Source organism: Brienomyrus brachyistius, chromosome 1 (genome assembly GCF_023856365.1).
Source record: "Brienomyrus brachyistius isolate T26 chromosome 1, BBRACH_0.4, whole genome shotgun sequence".
Lineage (NCBI taxonomy): Eukaryota > Metazoa > Chordata > Actinopteri > Osteoglossiformes > Mormyridae > Brienomyrus > Brienomyrus brachyistius.
The window spans coordinates 36,373,966-36,395,805 of record NC_064533.1 but is presented as its reverse complement, the minus strand read 5'-3'; the positions used below and the strand labels follow the sequence as shown (position 1 = coordinate 36,395,805).

At 45.5% G+C, this 21,840-nt stretch overlaps 1 protein-coding gene across 3 annotated transcripts in view; it reads right to left on the bottom strand.

Annotated features, from left to right (window-relative positions):
* The window catches only part of LOC125742682 (microtubule-associated protein futsch), a 27,342-nt gene extending 5,502 nt beyond the window's left edge, over positions 1-21,840 (bottom strand). For 2 of the 3 annotated variants that reach the window (XM_049014921.1, XM_049014929.1), the window contains exons 1-15: positions 21,705-21,840; positions 21,076-21,274; positions 20,649-20,921; positions 18,144-18,300; positions 12,222-12,374; positions 11,724-11,887; positions 9,614-9,809; positions 9,260-9,393; positions 8,782-8,935; positions 8,461-8,643; positions 7,453-7,623; positions 7,102-7,233; positions 6,458-6,526; positions 804-865; positions 75-167 (exon numbers count right to left, since the gene is read on the bottom strand). In XM_049014921.1, coding sequence (XP_048870878.1) covers positions 75-167; positions 804-865; positions 6,458-6,526; positions 7,102-7,233; positions 7,453-7,623; positions 8,461-8,643; positions 8,782-8,935; positions 9,260-9,393; positions 9,614-9,809; positions 11,724-11,887; positions 12,222-12,374; positions 18,144-18,300; positions 20,649-20,921; positions 21,076-21,180 — 2,046 coding nt within the window. In that variant the 5' untranslated portion in view covers positions 21,181-21,274; positions 21,705-21,840. Of the gene's footprint in view, positions 1-74; positions 168-803; positions 866-6,457; positions 6,527-7,101; positions 7,234-7,452; positions 7,624-8,460; positions 8,644-8,781; positions 8,936-9,259; positions 9,394-9,613; positions 9,810-11,723; positions 11,888-12,221; positions 12,375-18,143; positions 18,301-20,648; positions 20,922-21,075; positions 21,275-21,704 lie in introns of those variants that run through there. The other variant, XM_049014936.1, reaches the window with a different exon arrangement.

The window sequence follows — 21,840 nt, the reverse complement described above, 5'->3', positions numbered from 1 at the left end:
TTAGACCGGTCTTCTGTCCACAGAAACATATCTGCGCTGGAATGTAAATATGATGCGGAGAAGCCGTAGCTCACCGCTCCCTGTACAGCAACCTCGCGATCAGCTTCCACAGCGTGACTCTTCACAGCTTCCCGCTGTACATCAAGATCATCTTCCCTGTCAGTCATCTGCAAGACACATAAATATTATTCCTTGGAATGTGTAACAGTACATACTATCACAAAAAATAATACAGCGACATAAATAGAAAAAGACATGTACAGCCAGCAGCTCTTTGAATGAGGTACGTTAGTGCATACCTGGGATTTATTCGTACATATCAAGTAATACATACTTGGGGTGTGTTAGTACATACCAGGTAGTACATTTCTGGGGTCCATTGGTAAATACCAGGTAGTACATACCTGGGGTGTGTTAGTACATACCTTATACCTAGTTAACTCCTTCAGATATGCAGTGTTGGCGAAGTTACTCACAAAAGAAATCTACTACAGACAGGTGGAAAGTTCAGGTCCGGAAAGTCCAAATTCAGACCAAGGTTTTGTTCCAACCAAGCAGTTGAGTTTGCTGTGAGTGTGACTCTTTATACTCAGCTGGTTGGTTGAAACAAAATCCTGGTCTGGATTTGTACTTCCTGAATGTGAATTTTCCACCTCTTTCTGCAATGGGTTACGCTTTTGTGTGTAGCCTCCCCAATACTGGACAAACATATGTTTATAATGTGCTATCTGCTTCACCTGTATATCACTTTGGACAAAAGTGTCTGTTACATATGTAAAACTGTAAAATGTTAATGTACATACCCGATTCCTTGGGTGAGAAGGGCTTGTGAAGCGGAGGGTAGTGTCAATAAACCCTGCCTCAGCTGCAATATAAAAAAGACTGCTATCACAAGGGGAACAGACTGTGTTTTTTCTTAAATGTGTATTTGGAAAAATTTCCAAAGAATCTTTTGTCATTGGTGTATATAAAGATACCGGGAACCACTAGACCAGGAAGTTACATTTGGAAAAGCATTGACAATATAATTTCTCATACCTGTCATTTCAGTATTTTCTAGGTGTAAACAGCCATTTTTCTTGATTAATCTTGGCACATTTCACGTATGGAAAAACATAAATCTATAATGTCTTAAGCCAAAGAAAGTAAACAGTACTTGTATTCATTTTCAACACACTCCCCACTCTTGGACATTCAGAGGGAACAAGTGCCAGTGTGACCCATGACCTGTGACCCTGCTGGGTTTATTTAACCCACCCAGCAGGCTGAGTTAACACACAGGGCTGTGCAGTGGAGCCGACCAGCATTCCAGTGCTGCTGCTTTCTAACACTGTAATGCGAAGCTGAGCTTATGAGGGAACAGGCTTCTGCATCACAAAAACACTGCATTCAAAACTCCATTTAGATCAACATATATATTTTAGATATCTTTCCCCCAGATTTTACACAAATTTCAGAGCCATGTTTGGGCCAAGCCGTCTACCTTAATTACTTGGCCTATCCATCAACGCCTTCGTCAAGTGATTCCCTACCTCTCACTGCTGCTGACACAGGTCTGGCTAAAGGCTAATTCAGTGACAAAATGAGAGATGCCCCACTCATATGAAGGCCCCCCTCCTGTGTGTGTGTGTGTGTGTGGGGGGGGCAGTGCTGCTGAAGGAAGTCCATACCAGGCCAGGATGTACATTGGTGGTAAACCTCTGTGCTTCCCACCATGTAAGTTCAGTTTCTGCAATTAGCAAAGCTGTCACCATTTTGGATTTCCAGAATGTGGAAACAGGTGCAACATGTCGTAATGGGCAATGTGAGGAGTCTCTAACCTGCACATTCCTTCCCCTCTGGAACAGCCTGCAGACTGATTGACAATAAAATCTGGAGCTCCACGGGACTCGGTGTGACATACATGTTTTTTTATTATGATTTTTAACCTTTTTTTAGTTTTTGCATAATTACTCACGACAGAAGGTGGCTTGTATTACTGACATCAACACATGAATCTGTTTCACCTTGAAGGTCTTACATCCCTTGAAAGAAGTGCACTGTAATCTGATCACACCTTGCTTTGACCTCGTATGAGCCCTCATGAGACTGAAAGGAGGCTCTGAGCTACAAGCAGCCCTCCTGTCTGAAGAATTACCAGTGGGGGGGGGGGGGTGCTTTCTTCATGTAGCCCACTGACAGATCAGTCGCTGAACCAGAACACCATCCAGGACTGTTCCCCAAGAGGAGGGGGTTAGTTCCTCTCCATTTTCTCGCCAGGCTTACTTTCTGCTGAGCCATATTGCTTTCCAGAGAGCCTTTGATGTTGTGGGGTGCAGAGTGGACTGTGTAGCCTCCCAAAGAGAGTAACTGTACCAGAGCTGCCCAACAGGGGGCAGCAGCTCCCTGGTTTTGATGGTTGACCCAATTCGGGTTGACATGCTGAGAGACCTTTGCATGGCAATACGTGGCATATAAAAAAAAGGGGAGAAATAGATCATGGGTAACAAGATATATGGTATCCGTGACCTAGAAAGTCTCCCCTTGTTAAAACAGGAGCCAAAAAGCAGGTGCCAAAGAGAGAATGCTTTGATCTGAAGGGGCTTCACAACCTTCCTGCAATGTTCTGCACTGTGGTTCTCCTCTAACCCAACCTCACTGACTGACGACAGCAATGGAAATATGCACAATGCAACCTCCCCATTGTTCACATTTATAAAATCAAGGTTCGATCTAACAGCAAACTTAAAACTCATAAACTGATTGGTTAGTGCTTTCCTTTTTAATTGTAGATTTCCAAAAGTTGATAATAAGTTGTTTCATTATTAGCATTTGTGTGTTTTATTATTCTTAAGGATATATAGGCCTATGCTTAATAAATGTTGTTTTATTACTGTAGACTGACTGGCTCCTCGTCATAAATCGGGGTGGGCGATCTTATCCGCAAAAGGCCAGTGTGTATGCAGGTTTCTAATTAGGGAGTTGCAGTGAAAAGCCGCATACACACCAGCCCTTTGCGGATAAGACTGGACACCCCTGACACAGATGGTCTGCGGCCAAACAAAAAGTAATTCAATAAATGGATCAGCTAATCAAAACCTAAAACAATATGATAAAACGTATAAATCAATATCCTCCAACTGATTTGAGTGTGATATTTACAGTGATTCATTTATATGAGATTTTTGAAATACTACAGTTACACTGACATGTTAGAGAAAATGACTATTTCCTACACATAAGAGAGTCTTTGCCTCTCCTTGCTTTCCCCATGTTCTCTGTCGGAGGTCCAGCAGGAACATGGAGGAGAAACTCACTGAACCAGCATCAGCTCACCATTTAGGAAGGTTCTTTGACTCAAACACATCTAGCTTTTTACTGCCAACCTGGGGAACCAGGGAATTAGGGGGCTGGGGGGTGGACAGGCTGAAGACGGAATAATCCTGTACACGAGAAACCTTTATTTAGAAAGTGTCAGGTTTTGAAGAGGCCCAGATTCGGGGTGGAGGGGGTAGAATGGGTCTCGGGTTTCGAAGCAGTGACGGGATAAAGGAGAGAGAGCAGCGAGAGACCTCATGTTGCCAAAACAGCCTGTGTCCGTCACCAGCGCAAGCCGGGTTTAAGGCCTAACCTGGCACCCTGCGGGTGTGGTCCCTCAGTACGGCAAAACACAACCAGATGTGGATTAGCCAGGCACGGGGGGTGCAAGAGAAAGCAGCACAGAGACCGTGTGTATAAATACAGTGTGTAGAGGCAGGAGTGTGCGTATGTGTGTGTGTATCTGACTGAGAGAGAGAGCTCGCTGTAAAATACATACAGTGTGTAGAGGCAGGAGTGTGCGTATGTGTGTGTGTATCTGACTGAGAGAGAGAGCGAGCTGTAAAATACATGCAGTGTGTAGAGGCAGGAGTGTGCGTATGTGTGTGTATCTGACTGAGAGAGAGAGCGAGCTGTAAAATACATACAGTGTGTAGAGGCAGGAGTGTGCGTATGTGTGTGTGTATCTGACTGAGAGAGAGAGCGAGCTGTAAAATACATACAGTGTGTAGAGGCAGGAGTGTGCGTATGTGTGTGTGTATCTGACTGAGAGAGAGAGCGAGCTGTAAAATACATGCAGTGTGTAGAGGCAGGAGTGTGCGTATGTGTGTGTATCTGACTGAGAGAGAGAGCGAGCTGTAAAATACATACAGTGTGTAGAGGCAGGAGTGTGCGTATGTGTGTGTGTATCTGACTGAGAGAGAGAGCGAGCTGTAAAATACATACAGTGTGTAGAGGCAGGAGTGTGCGTGTGTGTGTGTATCTGACTGAGAGAGAGAGCGAGCTGTAAAATACATACAGTGTGTAGAGGCAGGAGTGTGCGTATGTGTGTGTATCTGACTGAGAGAGAGAGCGAGCTGTAAAATACATGCAGTGTGTAGAGGCAGAAGTGTGCGTGTGTGTTTATCTGACTGAGAGAGAGAGCGGGCTGCAAAATACATGCAGTGTGTAGAGGCAAGAGTGTGCGTGTGTGTGTGTATCTGACTGAGAGAGAGAGCGGGCTGTAAAATACATGCAGTGTGTAGAGGCAGGAGTGTGCGTGTGTGTGTGTGTGTATCTGACTGAGAGAGAGAGCGGGCTGTAAAATACATGCAGTGTGTGGAGGCAGGAGTGTGCGTATGTGTGTGTGTATCTGACTGAGAGAGAGAGCGAGCTGTAAAATACATACAGTGTGTAGAGGCAGGAGTGTGCGTATGTGTGCGTGTATCTGACTGAGAGAGAGAGCGAGCTGTAAAATACATACAGTGTGTAGAGGCAGGAGTGTGCGTATGTGTGTGTGTATCTGACTGAGAGAGAGAGCGAGCTGTAAAATACATGCAGTGTGTAGAGGCAGGAGTGTGCGTATGTGTGTGTGTATCTGACTGACTGAGAGAGAGCGTGAGCTGTAAAATACATGCAGTGTGTGGAGGCAGGAGTGTGCGTATGTGTGTGTGTATCTGACTGAGAGAGAGAGCGAGCTGTAAAATACATACAGTGTGTAGAGGCAGGAGTGTGCATATGTGTGTGTGTATCTGACTGACTGAGAGAGAGCGAGCTGTAAAATACATACAGTGTGTAGAGGCAGGAGTGTGCGTGTGTGTGTGTATCTGACTGAGAGAGAGAGAGCGGGCTGCAAAATACATGCAGTGTGTAGAGGCAGGAGTGTGCGTGTGTGTGTGTATCTGACTGAGAGAGAGAGCGGGCTGTAAAATACATGCAGTGTGTAGAGGCAGGAGTGTGCGTATGTGTGTGTGTATCTGACTGACTGAGAGAGAGAGCGAGCTGTAAAATACATACAGTGTGTAGAGGCAGGAGTGTGCATATGTGTGTGTGTATCTGACTGACTGAGAGAGAGAGCGAGCTGTAAAATACATACAGTGTGTAGAGGCAGGAGTGTGCGTATGTGTGTGTGTATCTGACAGACTGAGAGAGAGCGAGCTGTAAAATACATGCAGTGTGTAGAGGCAGGAGTGTGTGTATGTGTGTGTGTATCTGACTGAGAGAGAGAGCGAGCTGTAAAATCTACTCCTACTGTACATAACGTTGCTTTTGTAAATTCAAGCTCATTTTACAAACAAGTTACATCACATGTTAAAAGTGTGAAGCAAAGAAACCAACTTGTCTTTGATACTGTAGCCCAAAAGCATTCATCCAAAACATACAAACAGAGAAAGGACCACTGCCCACATTTTCTGAACTGTTTACTGAAAACTAAGCCTTTACTCTTTTTTGTGTAGGTATGTTGGTATATATGCCATCATCTTCGCATATACAGTGCTCACAGGAAGTCTTGGGATGTTTGCTTAATCTTGTAAAAACATTGCAAATTAAATTCTGTTCTTGCAATTGTAGCTATTGGCTCCCAAAGGGACACTAAACACAAATGCTTGCTGTTTTTTTATTGCAAATGTGTTACTAACTGAAAAGCACCCAGTGAGGCGATTTCTCACTGAACTTTTGAACTTTAGTTCTTTCATTTGAGGAGGTTTTTGAAATACTGCAATTACACTGTCAGGTTACTTCTAGTGACAAAAAAATGACTGTTTTCTGACTGACTATGTTTCCTGAATGACTATGACTATGAACTACAATTTTGTTTTACTTATTACTACTTGAAATTAATATTTTACTTAAAAATACTGATTGTTTCTCACGTGATATATAAATATTTTTGTAAATGAATAAAGTGAGTTTTGTTACAAAACCAATAAATTAGCAATATTTTACCGTATTAAGCAAACATCCCAAGACTTCCTGTGAGCATTCTATGTGCAATTATATATTGTTTTGTTTGTTCAGCTGCCTCTGTGGATGAGAATAATAGCCAATTGGAAATGGATACTGGAGGACATTGGAAGAGATAGGAAAGTACTGCATATGGCAGCATACAGTATACTGGGAGAAACTGGGGGGCAAATTCACACTGGGAGACATGGTGGACAGCGGGAGAAGGAAGTCTTACCTGGATCTGGCTGTAGAATTATGGCCCAGGGCTCCTGCAGCACCGCATCTGAGGCCAGAGCACTTAGGGCTGAGCAGAGATAGAGAGGGAGAGCCATCGGCAGTGGGGGCAGAGACAGGGCCACGCACACAAACAAGCCTCCCCTCAGATCTGACCACCCTCCACTGCGGCAGCATGCTTATTTCAGGCCTTATCGCATATCCTTGTGGCTCCACTCAGTCAGATCTCTGCTGCTTTTCCATTGGAAGCATAAAAGCTGACTCGAGGTTTTTTCGTCACCTCACAGATTTATGTCACTTGTTAATTAACTTATTTTTCAGCTTCTGATTAATGTCCTACTCATAAATTACCCCCTGAGCTGGGGTCCCCGACCTTAATAATGTTTATATCCCCAGCCTAACAATTTTAGTATATCTTTAGAGGCCTGGTGCATTATACAGAGGAATAGTGTATCTCATAATGTTTGATACATAACAAAAATCACCATTAGTTTTTCCTTTCAGGCATGTCTAGTCAAAGTGATTCCTATCCACTTGCCTTTAAGCTGTATTTATGCTGGCTGCCTTCACGTCCAGTCACTCCACACGCAGCATGCCCTCCCCATACACTGAACACGCCTACTGGTGTAAAGTAAGACCACACACCTTGCTCTCGAATAATGTTATCAAGCAACTGGGGCTCCTGCACGTCGGTGGCTGGGTCCCAGATGGACAGACGTATGATTTCACCATCAGGACCCATGACCCAGGCACCTGTGGTACCGCTGTGGACCCACTCTGCAAGCGAAAGCCCTCAGCTGAGCAAGTATAACTTGAAGGATAACTAAACAAAAAACAGCATTTCTGGCAACAAGGTATTTTGCTACAGGGTCCGTATAACACATTAAATCTTTGCACATTTTCCCTTAGTCTTTTGAAAATAACGGAACTGTCAGAATATAGCCAGGAGGAGGACAAGAAGAAGTGAAGAGTAGAGTACAGACTAGTAATAAATACCTTTCAGGGCTACAGGAAGACTCCCCCTCACCACTTCATTCTCGGGGTCGTGGGGGTCAAGGAGGTCATGACCATCATTAGAGCTGTGTTTGTGGAAGGCCATGGAACTCTGTTTCCCAGGACCCCTGCGGCCTGCCAGAGGGGGCAGGACACCCAGGGGGGGGCCTTCATCTGCATTGACAGGAAGAGTCACATACCTGGATACGGTATGTAAACGGAGCAACGCCTGACCAATAGGATGTCAGAAATCAGAAACCTATCAGAAATTAGTCCGTATTCACTCAGACTTTATGTTTAACTTATAGCTAAGCATGTTTTTTTGTTTGTTTAAGTCATTGCTAAACACTAATACTGCAAAGCAATTGACATCCTGGTTCCTGGGAGTTCCTGTCACCAAAGCGCACTACATATTTTGCATGCTGTATATCCTTCTGAGATCCAGGCAAGTTTTGAAATCCTGATAAAAATTTTGAAAGTTGGCACAGTCACACACCCAAACATGTGATGTCATCTTAAAGCCCTAGCTGAACTTTTTAAGCAATTAAAAGATGAAATAGAATAGCATGTACAGTATGACAGACATCAGCAAAGACACAATGTCCTCTTCGAAGGAGTAAAACGAATCTCTGCTTTGCTGGAGGATATTGACTGCTTCCTGCTTTGTTTACCCTAAAGCCCAAACATATACTACAGCCTGTCTGCCTCCAGCCTGGCATCTTGTGGGGTCTGGCCATACTGTGCTTGACTTATTTATTTTGGGGTGTGAGAGTATCTTGTCCCTGTACTATGGAATGTGACACAGCTCTTCTGTCTCTTCTCTTCTCACAGCACTGTGCGTCGTGGCTGTGGCGACGTCCTGCCTGTGTAACACGAGATCTAATTCCATTCCGTCTTGTGAGCTTTGCGGCGCGACGGCATAATTCGCTGCACAGTTTGGTTACGACAAAAATCAATTTTCCCAGTAAATCAAATTATGAGTGAGTCCACGCAGCATGGTTTTACGCTTACCTTCTGCTGGCTCCACCGCAGTGAAGCCGGCTGGGTTGCGCCTGTTGCAGTGGAGCATAGGAGCGATCTTTGCAGCACTTGGACCTACTCCGCTCGTATTGCAGACGTCGCATTCGTCCCGTCCAGTTTGCTTAGAGGGCTCGTCCCTCTGCTTATCTGCAACACTGTCGCCCCAGAGACCACCTGAAATAATACAGACACAAAGCATCATGGGGATCCAGCTCATGCTGCAAAATATGAATCCAGTGACAAACGCACGATCATATATGCCCATATTCCCACAAGATAGAGCCAACCAACCATAGACACATTAAAGTATACCGTGGAATTCCAGAACGTTCTGCCGCTCTCTGTGCACAGGGATAAGCACGGGTAGAAGCAGCTTCCTGTGAACTTGTCTTTCCAAGTGGGCATGAGCAGGAACTGCAGTGCTGATGTCACATGTCCGTGGTTCCTGTCTGGCTACAGGCTCGAACTTCAGGTGACAGCAAAGAGCACAAGCTGTTGGCTTTGACTGGCTGCTTAAATTCGCACAACAAATCATCTTCCTTATTTTGAAGGTGCTTTAATTACTTTTTAAGTAGAGATTCACAGTTCTCCTTCTTGAAGGCTGCCATTTCTGTGGCTGATGTTTATTGCCCAAATGCTTAATTAACTCATCAACAGTAAGACATTAGCACTCAAAGAGCAGATGGCTACAGTCCTGCATTATAAAAGAGGTACACTTAAATATCATCACATGGCAGGTATGAGCCGTGCTTGAATACAAGGAATAGTTTCAGGTGGCTAAATAACTCACCACATCTGTGTTCCTAAATTGGTCGGATGCAACCAAGGGTCCCACGGGCACAGGTGGTAAGCGTATGTTAGAGAACGCAGGGTCTGGGACGGCCTCGTCCCATCTGTCAGGGGGGTCTGCCTTCCTCAGCCTCACTGACCCACGTACAGATTTGTTAATACGCCAGATACAGACAATGAGAGAGGAGCACGGTCAGCCACAAACAGAGCACAGGTGCTGTACTTTTTCATTGGTACGAAGAAAGAGAGGTAAACATTTGAACTCAGGTGCAGCACTGCCGCAGCAATAAGGATACGTCCCTAAAGACAGTGAGGCTGTGAGATGTCCGCTGGCAGCAGAACACCATGCACTTACAGTTGCCCCGGGCCCTTGCACCACCCATGTGGCCTCCATAGTAGGTGATGTGTGAGACGGGGCTGCACTCCCAGGAGTAGTCCACACTGGCGGTCCTCAGAGGACATGCTGCCTCCCTGACAGCTGGGGGTGCCGCTGTGCTACATATCCCACCAGCTCCTATGCGCCCAGGACAGCCGAGCACGCGACGCGCCATCTGGGAATTGTTAGACAGTCCTGCTTAGAGGAAGGTGTTCTTCTTCTTCCAGGGATGCCTGTGATTCTTATCTTTTCTTTTAATGAATTTGCAGTGAACAAAAATTCACTTATCTTCTCTTAACAACGTTGCTTATTTAAATCTGTGAACGTCACAAACAAAGCTAGCAGAAGAAGTATCCTTCCTCTCTGCTGACATCTTTCTGCGTGAATACATGCTGCCATGTTTACCTAAACTGCACCCTCAGCAGTTTTTATTCATTTTTTTGCACAATAACCGATAATAGCACAGGTAGAACATGAGACCCCCATATGTAGAATCTGAGATCTGTGACTATTAATCTGACAGCTGCTACGATAACTGGCATCACGAAGCCAGATTTTCCATCAATTACAATGCATTTCTTTCCATGAAGCCTTGGAGATAATAGCAAAGCATGATCTATGTTGTATCCCACATTACATATATATGTGCCCTCCTGGGCGAATAAAAGAGCCAATCCCAAGTTGCACAACATTAAGCTTTGGCCCCTTTTTGTCCAGGAGTGTAGATTTCCTTTGGGTTCTCTGGAATCTGCACCTGCATCGGCCAGAATTTCAATATGTGTATCATTGTCAATATCACATGTTAAATCTGTCGGCCATATCATTTTCAGAGCCTTTGCAAGCTTAATTCCCATTTGGTTAAAGGCTTTATGAAATACAGCTGCCTTGTGGGATGTTTTGAGTAATTCTGAATAATTTACAGCACAATTTCCTTGGGGGGAATTTCAAAATAATGAATAATGCAGAACTTCAATTGTAAATTGTTTCAAAGCGGCTTCCTGCCTTGCAGATCATGTTCCTGTATGAAGTCAGTGTAAAATGCCCTTCATTATACTCGTCATTTGGAGCATCTCTGTATTCCTTTCAGTGACCAGTTGTTCCCTACTGAGAATGTTTCTTTAAGCCTGATTGAAATAAAAGTTTTATGCCAGAATGATACATAAGGCTGTTTGTAGTGAGATCCCTCACAGTAGTGATCCCTTCCCAGACCTTTCAACCTAACTTACTGGGGTTGGGGGAGCAGTTTATCAGTTTCCCAAAGAAATTTCTTAATAAGACATTGCTAGGATGTTTAGCTATTATTCTCACACCAAAGTTTCAGCAACATCCCTACTGCAATTGATTGTTATTGTAGCAGGTATAACCTGTGAGGCATTTTGCTGCTTAATTGTCATCTTTCACTTTCATAAATTTAGATGGGAAGTGCAGTCAGTATAAATTATGATTAATCTCCATATAAATCCATCCATCCATTTTCCAAACCGCTTATCCTACTGGGTCGCGGGGGGTCCGGAGCCTATCCCGGAAACAATGGGCACGAGGCAGGGAACAACCCAGAATGGGGGGCCAGCCCATCGCAGGGCACACTCACACACGCACACCTACGGGCAATTTAGCAACTCCAATTAGCCTCAGCATGTCTTTGGACTGTGGGGGGAAACCAGAGCACCCGGAGGAAACCCCATGACGACATGGGGAGAACATGAAAACTCCACACACATGTGACCCAGGCGGAGACTCAAACCTGGGTCCCAGAGGTGTGAGGCAACAGTGCTAACCACTGCACCACCATGAGGCCCCTCTCCATATAAATGTATAGTATAAATACCGGTTGCCAGTTTGATCACCTGGAAGTAATATTGAGCTTAAAGGCAGGGAATTGATGAATAAACAAGGATAACACAGATTCCATCATATTTGTAAGCATTAACCAACAGTGCAAATGAACACATACCACGAGCCTTAAAATCAACACTTAACATGAGTCCTTTTATTAAATGAACATATACACATGCTGTACACACATACAGATATATAATCATATACAACTTTTGCAAAAATATCCTCATACAGTTTAAATACAACGTACCTGTGCCTCTTTTCCATCCACAGTGCTGCCAAAATTCTCCTGCGTTTCTGGGATTGGACTCATGCGTGACCCAGGAGTCCCCATGATGACCCTAAAGCTAAATGTCTTCAGATTCTCAGCCTTTCTTTGATTTTCCGGGCTGGATAATTGAAATGCTTCATTTTCTGTTAAGATTAAAATAAAATGAGCCATTTTTATTTTAATATGAAACTCATTTCGTGAGTCCGCATCAAAACACACAATTATTCATCAAAAGACAAGATAACTTAAACTATCATGAGAGAAATGTATAATTTTTAACCTGTAAGACATTAACAATGGTCCTTTTTAATAAGACTGTCCCATAAATCAAAATTATTGGCAAACTTGTGATTTTACATGTGACGTATTATACAGTAGAAGATGTTTATATGTGTTTCTTAGCTAGCTGACCTTTGACCTTTATATGTACGACACTCTTTAGATATTACCAGCTCAGCTTGTTTCTTGGCACCATACCTGTGGAGGACAGGAGGGATTTTTTATCCCCAAGGCATGGGGCCCCTCCCTCTGATACAGGGGGGAGGTGACCTGATGTAGGGCAGGCACTGGGGGTGGAAAATGTTTCTGCCTCCTTGCGGGGATGTGCTGGGGCACAATTATCGGTGGGACCTACATTGAAAAGTACAGGAACATTTATCAGAATATACCAGACCATGAACAATAAGCAGACCAGCGTCCATTCATCCATCATCCAGCCATTTATCTGCTGGTCACGGGGAGACGTCAGGCCACCCCAGAACAGCAAGCAAACTTTCAGAGTTTTAGACAATTAATAAATTCATAAAAACAACTGATATATAACAATGTGTTCTACAAGAATCAAGTGGTTATTTATTTGAAGAGATCAAGGATACTTTGCTTGTGCCTCTGTGTGCCAGACTCTCCTGCGCACATTCATCAGACTCTGTCCCGCTCCTGCCAGACTCTGTCCCACTCCCGCCCATACCCACCAGACTCTGTTATGCTCCTGCCAGACTCTGTCCCGCTCCAGCCCGTACCCGCCAGACTCTGTTCTGCTCCTGCCAGACTCTGTCCCGCTCCCGCCCGTACCCACCAGACTCTGTTATGCTCCTGCCAGACTCTGTCCCTCTCCAGCCCGTACCCGCCAGACTCTGTCCCGCTCCTGCCAGACTCTGTCTCGCTCCCGCCCATACCCACCAGACTCTGTTATGCTCCTGCCAGACTCTGTCCCGCTCCAGCCCATACCCGCCAGACTCTGTCTCGTTCCTGCCAAACTCTGTCCCGCTCTACCCCGTACCCACCAGACTCTGTTATGCTCCTGCCAGACTCTGTCCCGCTCCAGCCCGTACCCGCCAGACTCTGTCTCGCTCCTGCCAGACTCTGTCCCACTCCCACCCGTACCCGCCAGACTCTGTCTTGCTCCTGCCAGACTCTGTCCTGCTCCAGCCCGTACCCACCAGACTCTGTTCTGCTCCTGCCAGACTCTGTCCCGCTCCTGCCAGACTCTGTCCCACTCCAGCCCGTACCCGCCAGACTCTGTCCCGCTCCTGCCAGACTCTGTCCTGCTCCTGCCAGACTCTGTCCCACTCCCACCCGTACCCACCACACTCTGTCCCGCTCCTGCCAGATTCTGTCCTGCACCCGCCCGTACCCATCAGACTTTGTCCCGCTCCTGCCAGACTCTGTCCCGCACCCACCCGTACCCACCACACTCTGTCCCGCTCCTGCCAGACTCTGTCCCGCACCCACCTGTACCCACCACACTCTGTCCCGCTCCTGCCAGACTCTGTCCCGCTCCTGCCCGTACCCACCAGACTCTGTTATGCTCCTGCCAGACTCTGTCCCGCTCCAGCCCGTACCCGCCAGACTCTGTCTCGCTCCTGCCAGACTCTGTCCCGCTCCAGCCCATACCCGCCAGACTCTGTCTCGTTCCTGCCAAACTCTGTCCCGCTCTACCCCGTACCCACCAGACTCTGTTATGCTCCTGCCAGACTCTGTCCCGCTCCAGCCCATACCCGCCAGACTCTGTCTCGCTCCTGCCAGACTCTGTCCCACTCCAGCCCGTACCCGCCAGACTCTGTCTTGCTCCTGCCAGACTCTGTCCCGCTCCAGCCCGTACCCACCAGACTCTGTTCTGCTCCTGCCAGACTCTGTCCCGCTCCTGCCAGACTCTGTCCCGCTCCCGCCCATACCCACCAGACTCTGTTATGCTCCTGCCAGACTCTGTCCCGCTCCAGCCCATACCCGCCAGACTCTGTCTCGCTCCTGCCAGACTCTGTCCCGCTCTACCCCGTACCCGCCAGACTCTGTTCTGCTCCTGCCAGACTCTGTCCCGCTCCTGCCAGACTCTGTCCCGCTCCCGCCCGTACCCACCAGACTCTGTTATGCTCCTGCCAGACTCTGTCCCGCTCCAGCCCGTACCCGCCAGACTCTGTCTCGCTCCTGCCAGACTCTGTCCCACTCCCACCCGTACCCGCCAGACTCTGTCTTGCTCCTGCCAGACTCTGTCCCACTCCAGCCCATACCCGCCAGACTCTGTCCCGCTCCTGCCAGACTCTGTCCTGCTCCTGCCAGACTCTGTCCCACTCCCACCCGTACCCACCACACTCTGTCCCGCTCCTGCCAGATTCTGTCCCGCACCCGCCCGTACCCATCAGACTTTGTCCCGCTCCTGCCAGACTCTGTCCCGCACCCACCCGTACCCACCACACTCTGTCCCGCTCCTGCCAGACTCTGTCCCGCACCCACCTGTACCCACCACACTCTGTCCCGCTCCTGCCAGACTCTGTCCCGCTCCCGCCCATACCCACCAGACTCTGTTATGCTCCTGCCAGACTCTGTCCCACTCCCACCCGTACCCGCCAGACTCTGTCCCGCTCCTGCCAGACTCTGTCCCGCTCCTGCCAGACTCTGTCCCACTCCCACCCGTACCCACCACACTCTGTCCCGCTCCTGCCAGATTCTGTCCCGCACCCGCCCGTACCCATCAGACTTTGTCCCGCTCCTGCCAGACTCTGTCCCGCACCCACCCGTACCCACCACACTCTGTCCCGCTCCTGCCAGACTCTGTCCCGCACCCGCCCGTACCCGTCAGACTCTGTCCCGCTCCTGCCAGACTCTGTCCTGCTCCCGCCCGTACCCGCCGGACTCTGTTCCGCTCCTACCAAACTCTGTCCCGCTCTCGCACACACCTGCCAGACTCTGTCCCACTCCTGCCCCACCCGCCAGACTCTGTCCAGCACCCGCCAAACTCTGTCCCGCCCCCTTCCACACCCACCAGACTCTGTGCTGCTCCCGCCTACTCCCACAAAAGCTTGCCATATTTTATGTCGCTCTTGCCTGCATCTTCTAAGTTTCTCCTCACTCTGGAATACAATGGAAAAATACCTTTTATATGTTTATTTTTGGGTGAAGAATAAAAACAAACCTGTAGCCTCTATAAACGGGCTATGTTCAACTTATAACATTAAAAACACGTTACATTTTTCACTTAATAGTAGGCTAGTCAATCATGTATGCATATTTCACATACAACAATGTTTGCAATAACAGTCAATGGACTAGGCTACTAAAGATAAAAGTAATATGGACCAGGGAAATTTTCTGATAATTTCCAAGTTGGAGATTCAGTGATGAATGCTTCAGAATGTTGGGCGTCTGCTCCAGCATACATCTGCAAATGCTGAAGGCTCTTTCCGAGGATGGACTGGAGACAGGTACCCAAAGGTCATGCCAACCAAGTTTGCTTCCATCCATCCATCCATTTTCCAAAAGTAGCTTATCCTACTGGGTCGCGGGGGGTCTGGAACCTATCCCTGAAGCAATGGGCATGAGGCAGGGAACAACCCAGGATGGGGGGCCAGCCCATCGCAGAGTACACTCACATACCATTCACTCACACATTCACACCTACGGGCAATTTAGCAAGTCCTATTAGCCTCAGCATGTTTTTGGACTGTGGGGGGAAACCGGAGTACCTGGAGGAAACCCCACGATGACATGGGGAGAACATGAAAACTCCACACACATGGGGCCATGGCAGAGACTCAAACCACAATCCCAGAGGTGTGAGGCAACAGTGCAACCACTGCACCACCATGCCACCCCTACCCAGTTGGCTTAGTACTGGAAATTCGTTAATGTGGTTCTTCCACCACCAGAGAATATTTTGGGCTTGTTGCGTTTCAGTTGTATCCAGCTTAACGTTTAGATAGACCTTGATCTCTGAATACAAAAGTATTGAAATGCTGCTCTCCATGGTACCTAAATACGGCCCTTCCTGGACTTGTGAAAAATCGCCCATTTAGCTGGGAAATCATGGCCATCATCTCTGACTGTAATGTGAAACCCCAAGTCATCAGCAATCTCTTTCACCGCATTGATCACACATTGCTTCTCATTTTCCACAAGCATCTTCAGTTGCTGCAATTTCAGACTGAGAAATGTTGCCATTTTGTACAGCATATGGATGCTATTTGATCTCAAGCTGATAGGAGACATCAACTCATCCAGACGTTGCACACACACTGATGCAATTTCAGTGAGCACAGGGTCGACTTTGACTGCTGCACAATGACTCCTTAGTCTCACTGTCCATGGAAGCACAACAGAGGCACTTAAGGCAGTATTCCCCACCTCCAAATTATCCATTGCATCTTTAAATGGTTTCCAAAGAGACACCAAGTTTGTAAGCTTGTTTTTGTTGATGTGCCCTATTTTATCATACTGCTTATTTTCTAGCAGGATTGCTGTGTTCCCATCGTACTGTTGCAATAATGAATTCAACATGTCGACAGTTGAATTTCACTGTGTCTCCACTGACTGTTTTACAGACTTATTCAGCTTGGCCTGTATGCCAGAACATTTAAAATATGTGACGAAATTTTTCACATCACTCAAATTTTTCACTTTGTGTCCTTCATCCATCGTGGCCGACGAGACTGCATGTGAAAGAATTACATGGGCACTGCAGTTCAATATTATGAAACCAGCAGTGCAGCGATCATGTTTGCAGTGCTGTCAGTGACAAAGGTCATTTTCAAAAGGATCTGCACAAACAAAATCCACCCATTCTAGTGTTGTTTCATGTTTTTAGTGCAATTGTCACTTTTGACTCACTTGCTTTTAGCCCTGAAGTGCCAGACTTGTGCCAAGTGTATGATGGCACTTTTTCTGCATGTCACAACAATCAAAAATCATGTGGTTCCCCTCGTCATCTATGACAATGGAAAACAGCTGCCAGATATCTGATTTCCCCTTACTTGGTTTGACAGCTTTCCTTAAGCAGAAACTTGCATCCTCAGGCATTTAAGATTTTCCTGCTGGCTCTGCCATCATATGGCAAGTGCCCAAACGAGTGATAAGAGACTTTCAAAATGGGAGAGAGCTAGCATCCTTCCGGAAGTTCGGGGATGGGCTGGCTGTGTAAAAACCCATAGTAGCTTAATTTTTTTTTTATTCTGTGAAATTTTTAATGTAATTATTTTCTGTTCACTCACGAACATGAGTAACAGTTTGACAAAATAACAAAAAGCATATTTTTAGCAATGCGTATATATCCCACCCAGACAACCATCTATTCCAAAGGCAGCTTTCTGGCAGACATTATATAGCAAATCAATGTCACTTAAACAGCTTCTTTACCTGCAATAATGCTGATCACTCTGTCTTGCATTAGTCTTCACATTACATGCTCTGCCATGGAACTCTGTCCACAAAATTCCTTGACATTTTGCTTATTGCTGATCAATGCATAACACTATTTGTTTGTATTTATATATATCAGGGACCTGGTTCTAATCAGTTCTTGGTCCATAATCAAATTTATTTTATTTTTAAATTTAATTTCTACTGATTTTATTTTCCTTAATTTATGTTCTGTGTTGTCTGTGAATACACGCACCAATAGTGGCAAAAACAAATTCCTAGTACCTGCAGATATACCTGGTTTATTAATCATCTCAGTATGTATATATATATGAAACGTTTGTCTTTTTCCTTATTTGCTGCCATCTTGGCCAGGTCGTCCTGGAAGAGGAGACACTGTGTCTCAGTGGAACATTCCTGGTAAAATAAAGGATAAATAAAATAAAATAAACTAAACTAAATTCTAAATATTTCTTCCGTTTGTGTATTCTTATATTATGTACTCTTAACTTAAATATGGTGTTAAAATATGCAATATTTAATTTAATTTAATCTGAATTGGCATTATGTGCAGAATTATGGACAGAATTATGAGTAGAATAGCTGATTTGGGATATTTTGATAAATTCTTGCTTTTGTGCCTAAGAGAAAAAAGACTCGTAAAATACATGTATTATTCCGAGCAGCGCCTTGAAGAACAGGACAGATATGAGAGTTCGCGATGTTTATTGTGGATGGTGAAACCTTACAGGAGAAACGTAAGATCTGTACCTGGAGAGAGTTCGGAGTCAGAGGTCATGACCTTGGGCTTGCAGATAGGGTTCAGAGGAGCCAGGGAGTGCTTGGTGCGGCATCGGGGCAGAGCGAGCCTGGAGGGGAGGGTGGACAGGAGAGGGGGCACATCGCCTGAGACGTAGGACCTCCGAATCTGAGCAGGAGACACAGAAAGGCAAAAGGCTGCAGCTGGAAGAATCCCCAAATCACAATTATATAAGCCTAAAAATCACAAAGGGAATCCATATCCTGCTGTGGAAACAGGAGGAGGGAAAATGGAAAACATGGGATCTGACATCTAAGGTCCCAGCACTGCTTTCTTCTTCTCTGCTCTTGATTGCACCAAGTTTAGGTCTGCAGTCAAGGTGAGGCAATGGGTGTGGCAAGAGATTCGAAGGGAAATGGATAGATATGAAAGGGACTGAGACTAACACCCTGCTTGTCTGGTTTAGTTGCTGAAATTCATCCCCCTTGATTATTTTCCTTTCCATGAACCTTCAGGCCGAGTCAAATACCTTTGAAATTGCAAATCCCTGCACATCTGCTCTTCCCTGTTTATGCGTTTATGACATTTCCGTTATGTTTCATTGAAAACATGATAATAGTTTGATTCCTAAATTTGCTTTTTGTCTTCAGAACATAATCGCTTAATGCACAGTTCACAGAACTCACTTAAAACAATGCTATGGAACAATAGCAATTGTGGTAATGTTAAAAAAGAAGAAATGAGTAAACAGAGGAATGTATGACAATGCTGGCAAACAAGATATGACTGACAGGCAAACATAGTTTTCAGCATTTAGGAAATCTGTAGTCTCATTTACGATTTCTCACTCATTTTGCTGCACAAACAGAGAAGCCATAGTTTATCTGTGAAAACCACAATAAAAACAGACAATACTGAAATTAAACATAAACAGCACCATCTGGAGTGAAACAAGAGAAACATAATCCTGAGGGGAAACATAATCCTGTTTTTTATGCACTCTGTCCTTCCTGTGAGATTGCGCCTATTTCGTTTTATTTCCAGGCAGCGGTCATCCTAGATTCATATCATACGGTTATGTTGTCACTGGTGTGTGATGTTTAGATGATGGAAAGTCAGAGAGAGGCTTCGCAGCAGATGCCTGTATGCTCTTGCATAGAGACACATTTTGCAGGGTTTTTGGCTGTTCTTGGCTGGGCGACAAGACCACACTGTGCTCTTTGTTGAGACGCTGGCACTGGAGATGCATGGTTGTTGGAATACCAACACCAATGTGGATCAGAGCACAACATTGCGATTGGGATTCTTTCTTTATACGCCTCAAGAAAAACATTAGTTAGCAATCTTTGTTGACGGTGCTCACTCAATAGCTTATTATACGTTTATCATCCTCAGATCTCAGATCACACAAGGTTCCTCGCAAATCCTCAGAAGAATTTCCGCCATCCGTATCATTACCTTCCATCTGTTAGGGCCAAAGGAGGCAACTATTAGCAAACAGAAGGGAATGCTGGTTACGAGGAATCAAGGAGACTGGAAAGACGAAGGCGCAGCAGAGGATCATTTGAGAAACGGGAACACACTACAAATAACATAGTTATTGCCCAGAGCCTGAGGAAACGGTAATATTATGCATCAAAGTTCAGTTATTTTTATTAAATATTATCATAATGTCAAAAACCCTCTCCTGACTGATACTGGCCCTCAACACACCTATGCTAGTGGGCAAAATTGTGGAAACACTTTATTCAACTGTTGGTCCAGTTCCTCATTTAATCGTCCAGTGTATGATATTTGTAACACTCCTTTACTGTTTGTAAACATTACTGCCAATATTTGTGTAGCACTTTTTTAAGGCATAATGGCAAAAATATTAGGTGCTTCCACAATTTTGGCCACTAGAGTTAATACAGAAGATAGTTAACATCCTCTGGGAGACTGTGGAAAGTGGATTACATCGACCACAATCCCATCCGTTACCAATTTCAAAGCTGCATTTCTCCCATCATTAACTTTAAGCAGCTGGTCTTGGTTATATAATCTATCTGTGCAGTCGTCTTTGATGTCACTAGACGGAAAAACTGTAAGACACTTAAAAATTGATGTACATTTAGCACATCTACTCAATTCATCTGTGGAAATATGACACATATTCTAAAAGGGTCAAACGACTATATAAATAATAGTTTGATGTATGCATGTAAGTCTGGCTCTTTCACTCCTGTTTTAGGACTGACCCACGTACAAATATAGTCACATGTTTTCAGGAATGTGGGAGATAACTGGATAATCTGGAGGAAGAACCTTCGATACCTACAGGTATGGGGGCAGGAATTAAGGCATTTTAATGCCATGATTCCATGTATCCAGTTCACAGAGAATCTGGAGTCTCAGGAGGGTACAAGGCACACCCTGGATGCCAGTCCATGAAAGGCACACCGCCTACGGGAAATTGACAAACACAAATATGAAAGATGAATGGATGGATGTATGGATGGATGGATATGAGGTTTTACCTGCTTTCTGCCATAAGCCACTATAGGGTCCGCAAGGTGCCACTGAGGAGGGACCTGACGCTCTGCTCCATGCTGGGGATGCCCAGACTCTGGTGCCTTAGTGCTGGCATCATCAGGTCGCAAAGGCGACAGTGCAAGGTCCTCAGAGTATAAGATGAGGGGCCCCCTCCTGGTGCTATAGGTTTTAGGGGGTGCGGGATCGCCTCCTGTCCAAACATGACCACTGTGGGACAAGCGAAGCAGGGCTTGTTGGGATTTCCAGTTGAAATAGTCCTGAAAGAAAAGAACAGGACTGTCAGTGCCCTTGCGGCAGGGGAAATCCCCCCCCCCCCCCCAGAGTTGGGACTCTGCAGACTCTTTATTTTTCACACTGCTGATTACAATATCTCGCCATGTACATTATGGACAAACAAGGTGTAGACGTTACCTCAGGCTCCAGACAGACCTCAATCCTTCCACCAAAGCTATCTTCTTCTACCTGGACCATCTGGCCACACCCCCGACTCAGTAATGATAGAACAAAGTCCTTCATGGTCAAGGGGTCGAGCCTTTCTCGGAGCACATAAGCTGCATCCACTACCCTCCACCTTCTTGCGGTGCACTAGACCAAAGGCTTCCTTTCTCTTCTTTTGAAAAAAAAATAAAAAAAACAGGTTGTGAATAATGAAGACTGGGTTTATTTGTTTCTGTTGATGAACACTCTGACCTCCTGCTGATGTTCTTTTAAGATGACCCTTCGGTCAAAGAAACAGTTTTATCATTGCTGAGTTAACATGACCCTCAGCCTTATTCATGTTAATTTTATTCCTCCGGGTTTGCTTCTGTGTAGTATACTTTTAGTTAACAACAAAATATTTAGCTCAATATACAGACGAAAACAAGCTTGAAAATAAAGAAATAAACAAGAATAACTGGCATAAACATAGTATTGCTAACACAATACATTCTGACAGCAGAATTTTTCAGAGTCGGCAAAGCGGGTCTGACAGGGATTCACTGTCATCTGGACCACCCGGAAACATAACCACTGCTGAAAGACCACTCTGATAATCCTACCTCATGCATCTGTTTTATTTCCTTCCAAAAGGATGCTTTGTAGAAGGGAAAAGTGCCTGATTTTGAAGAAACTGGAGAGTAAGATCCATGCTTGTAAAACCCTACTGTTGCTATGTCCCACAAACTTCCTTGACTG